At 31.5% G+C, this 3,930-nt stretch overlaps 1 protein-coding gene across 1 annotated transcript; it reads right to left on the bottom strand.

The window, feature by feature from the left end:
- Positions 1 to 1,261: 1,261 nt before the first annotated feature.
- On the bottom strand, positions 1,262 to 2,417 carry LOC145052037 (uncharacterized). The gene is made up of 2 exons (XM_078999856.1): positions 2,101 to 2,417; positions 1,262 to 1,788 (listed from the first exon to the last, which is right to left on the bottom strand). The coding sequence occupies exons 1-2, from the start codon at positions 2,318 to 2,320 to the stop codon at positions 1,502 to 1,504; spliced, it is 507 nt and encodes a 168-aa protein (XP_078855982.1). The 5' UTR covers positions 2,321 to 2,417; the 3' UTR covers positions 1,262 to 1,501.
- Positions 2,418 to 3,930: the final 1,513 nt, after the last annotated feature.

Below are 3,930 nucleotides of genomic sequence, written 5' to 3'. Positions count from 1 at the left end.
TTCTGTAATTTGTAATGTTTATAACTTGCATGATATATGTTGATAACATTGTTTGATCCAGGTGGACGTGTGAGGACCTGGAAGAGAGGGTAAGCTCTAGGATCCGAACTGGATGCCGCAAAAACATAAGATGCAAAGGGTGCCTTCGTTGTGTTTGTTTTGGATGCAACATGTGTAGGTTTGAAGATTGTGGATGTCGAACATGCATTGATTTTTATGAAAATGCAACTAATTAACTAGGTGCATATATGTTGTTTTAGTAGCTTTGTGTCTGTCTTTCTAAGATAATATTGAAAAAGGGATGTTTATGTGGTTCACATGCTTGGGATTTCATCATGGTTCTATGGTTCATGTTTGGGATTTTGTGATGTTTAATGTTTCTATGAAAATCTATAGTCATTTACTTTTTCTATATATAATCCATCATTTGTATACTATATGCATTTCATAACTTTACTCATGTTTGCATGTACGAGATTGCTATACCATTCACAACACCATTTTTGTTCTCATATGTAGCACGCTGTTGCTTTACTTTTTAATTTATATTATAAATATATTAACAGCATTTATAAAACAGTGTGTTCAACTTGTGTTCAAGTGAACTATTAAAATTTGCCTTAGCTTTGCTTGGTAAGTGAACTTTCTATTTGACATGTAACCTGGGTTGGGTTCAATCCCTTGAAGATGTAAAAAATTATTATATTTTTGCTATTATTTTATAATCTGTATATTAATAAAATAGATAATAAAACGTATACATGCTCATCAAAATGCTTGACTTGATTGGCATGGGCTATAGATTTAGTTTACTTTTTTTTATATGCGTTTAATTTGAGTTTAGTTCTTAAATTATAATATTTTTTGTAATAAACATTTGACTCTTATTTACGAGGTCCATGTTCATTTTTAACAAGAGTCTTAAAATAAAAAATAAAAATAAATATCCGATCCCTAATTTGTTTTTATCTTAGTCGGATAAAAGCCTAAAATGTCAAACCAGTATTTCACAGTATCCATATCGTATTTATCCGAATTCAGTTGAAAAGTGTTGGATCCGGTCTAACTGGATTCGAATAGGATAATATCATGATTTTAAAACTAGATATTCGGATTATAATTTTTTTATATATATATTCAATCTAAAAATTAAATTTAACTTCAACCAAGTATATTATTTTTATTATAACAATAACAAAAAAATAAAGCACTTTAAGCATAAAATTTTTCCAATAAAAATTAAAAAGATGCAAATAATATGTGAAACAAATAACAAAAGTTAGATTGAACACAAGTATTTATAATAGCTGAGTGCTACCAAGAACTTGATCCACTTCAATGGAAGAACGATGCATTGTATATGCCACATATAAACATTCAAAAAAAAAATAAGAGTTTATAGATGCAACTTAAAACATCAACAAAAATGCAAAAGAATACAGAATCCAATCTACCGATACCTGTAAAGTGTAAACGCATATATATTTTACAATCCCCCTCTTTATAAGCGCGATCGAATGAAGATCTTCTTCAGATCAGTTTTTGCAGGAGATGAGTTTTCACTACCTTCTGCGGATTCATCTTTACGAGGATCCAAATCCTTGGCACATAAGATTGAATCTTCGTCATCCAGCCTTATAATATGCAAATCCTCTTCCATTTTCTCCATCCGAGCCTGCATCTCCTCCATCATTAATGTATGTGGTGCTTTATTGTTCAAATTCGCTGGTTCTACAGGAGCTTCATCCTTCAATCCTTCCTTCACTATCTTATACACTTGCATCCGACCTTCACATAACCAGAAACAGAATCATCAATTATGCAATCGAACAACTGAGTCGTTCGTAAGAACCCTATAAAGTACCCAAAATCGTTACAATGAAACTCATAAATCCCTAAAATCTCAAATTCGACCATTTAGATAGAATTGTTGAATAATCCCAATGTAACTTCGTAAGAAAACATTAAAATTGGAAGTTGGAACACAGGCAGGGGTTTCTTACCCCTAATCCCCAAAAGCAATAATTTTAAACAAAAATAGAGTCAGGAGCTCAATCCTAGTTCAGTAGCATGATTCATGAAGGAGATCATATAACTAACCTTTGAGAGAATCGTTAACAGCAGAATCGACGGCGAACTTGCCGAAGCCGGTTAGAACTCGAGTTATGGTCTCCCTACGATCGGGGTCAGGCAGGGATTCCACAACCGGCTTGGTTAGGAAGCGATTACGGGAAGTTGTAGATGAATCGGAGGAGGTGTTTGAAGTACTCCGATTCATAAATCTGACGGCGACCGATCTGATATCGTCCCAGATACCCATGGAGCCGGCGTTGGTTGTTCCCGGTGGGAGGAGACAAGGGTGGGGGTGGGGGATCTTCCTACTTCCTATCCGTAGTCAGTGGTTAAGATTATTAATAAGCGCAAATTGTTGCACTCAGCGGAAAACATACTTATATCACGGCCTTCGATTCCTTTGCGTAAGAGTAATGATTTATTTATGTAATATTTTAATACTTTAAGTTTAATTTGCAATTTATCAATTATCAATAAACCATCGATATATTCCAATTTTTAATTTATTTTTAGTATACTACTTTATTATTATTTTTTTTAAAACAGAAAACCAAACACTGTAGAATGGCCAACCAATTTATAGTGGCGTCCGGATTGCTTATTTAAATTTTTTTATGTTTTTTTTTTAAATTGCTTATTAATTGTTAGCTTATGTGTTATAAAATGAAGTTTAGAAAAAAAAATGTTTAGATTATTTTATTGTGGTAGCAAGTTATAATAAGTTGATAAATACTTTTTTAGTGTTGAATAAATTTTGCTTATTTTATATATAAAATGACTGAAAATATAACAATAAATTCATATACATATCGTTGTCATGAAGAAAAAAATTAAGATTACGTTTTAGGGTTAAAAAATGGTAATTGGTTTTCATATATAAGTAATACCTTTAAATAAATTAGAAGCATTTTAGATAAGTTAGAAGAAAGTCACAACTTATAAAAACTGTTTATTTAATTAAAAAATTAACTTTTTTATTTGAACACTAAAATACACTTATTAACATTACCAAAAACTAAAAAAAATAATAATAAACACAAATAAACCAAAACACCCAAAAAAAACTACTGCTACTGTATTTCAAATCATAGTTTTGTAAGAAGAAAAACTTAATTGGAATATTATAATATAGGAAAAAGCAAAACTAATATTTAGTGAATCTAACCATAATCAACGAAGTTTAATGACTTACAAGGTACATGTCATGTGTGTATATATTTAGTCAGTCAACAATTTTTTTATATAATTTATTATTAAAATCTCTTCAACCATTCAAAAACTCCCCTAATAATGGTAAATTTTAGATTATGTCTGTTATCTTTGTCTATTTGAGAAAAATAATTAAATATTATTTACATAGATAAGGTTAATGACTAAAAATGATAATGTAATATTTCACGGAAATATATTTAGTCCCAAACTTTGTATACGTTTTACCATTAAACTCTCTTTATTTGCTCAAAAACTATCATTATAATCAAATTTTATGAATAAATGTTGATTTGATATTTACGTTGCTAAGATAGATCTAATATGTAATTGTAAAGGGAAAATGACATAAAAGCCCTTAATGTAACATCCCGAAATATCAAGAGTAGAGTGAAGGGCTAAAAGAGTAAATGGGGAAAGAGCAACTCGGCGAGTCCATGTGTGGACTCGGCGAGTAGAGTCGCGACTGGGTCGCGTGTTAAGTAGCCGACTCGGCGAGTCAATGAGATGGACTCGGCGAGTAGGCGCTGAGTGGAGAAAACCCTAATTCTCGGGGTTGAGCCCTATTTAAAGATCATTATGTCTCCTTCTCAGCCTCTCTATCATCCCTTGAGTCCCAGAAACCCTAATTTCGAGGAGAAACACCAT

This window comes from Lactuca serriola, chromosome 5, assembly GCF_051521515.1.
Source record: "Lactuca serriola cultivar US96UC23 chromosome 5, Lser_US96UC23_V15, whole genome shotgun sequence".
Taxonomy (NCBI): Eukaryota; Viridiplantae; Streptophyta; class Magnoliopsida; order Asterales; family Asteraceae; genus Lactuca; species Lactuca serriola.
The sequence above is the reverse complement of the archived record's forward strand: the minus strand, read 5'-3'. Positions and strand labels throughout refer to the sequence as shown.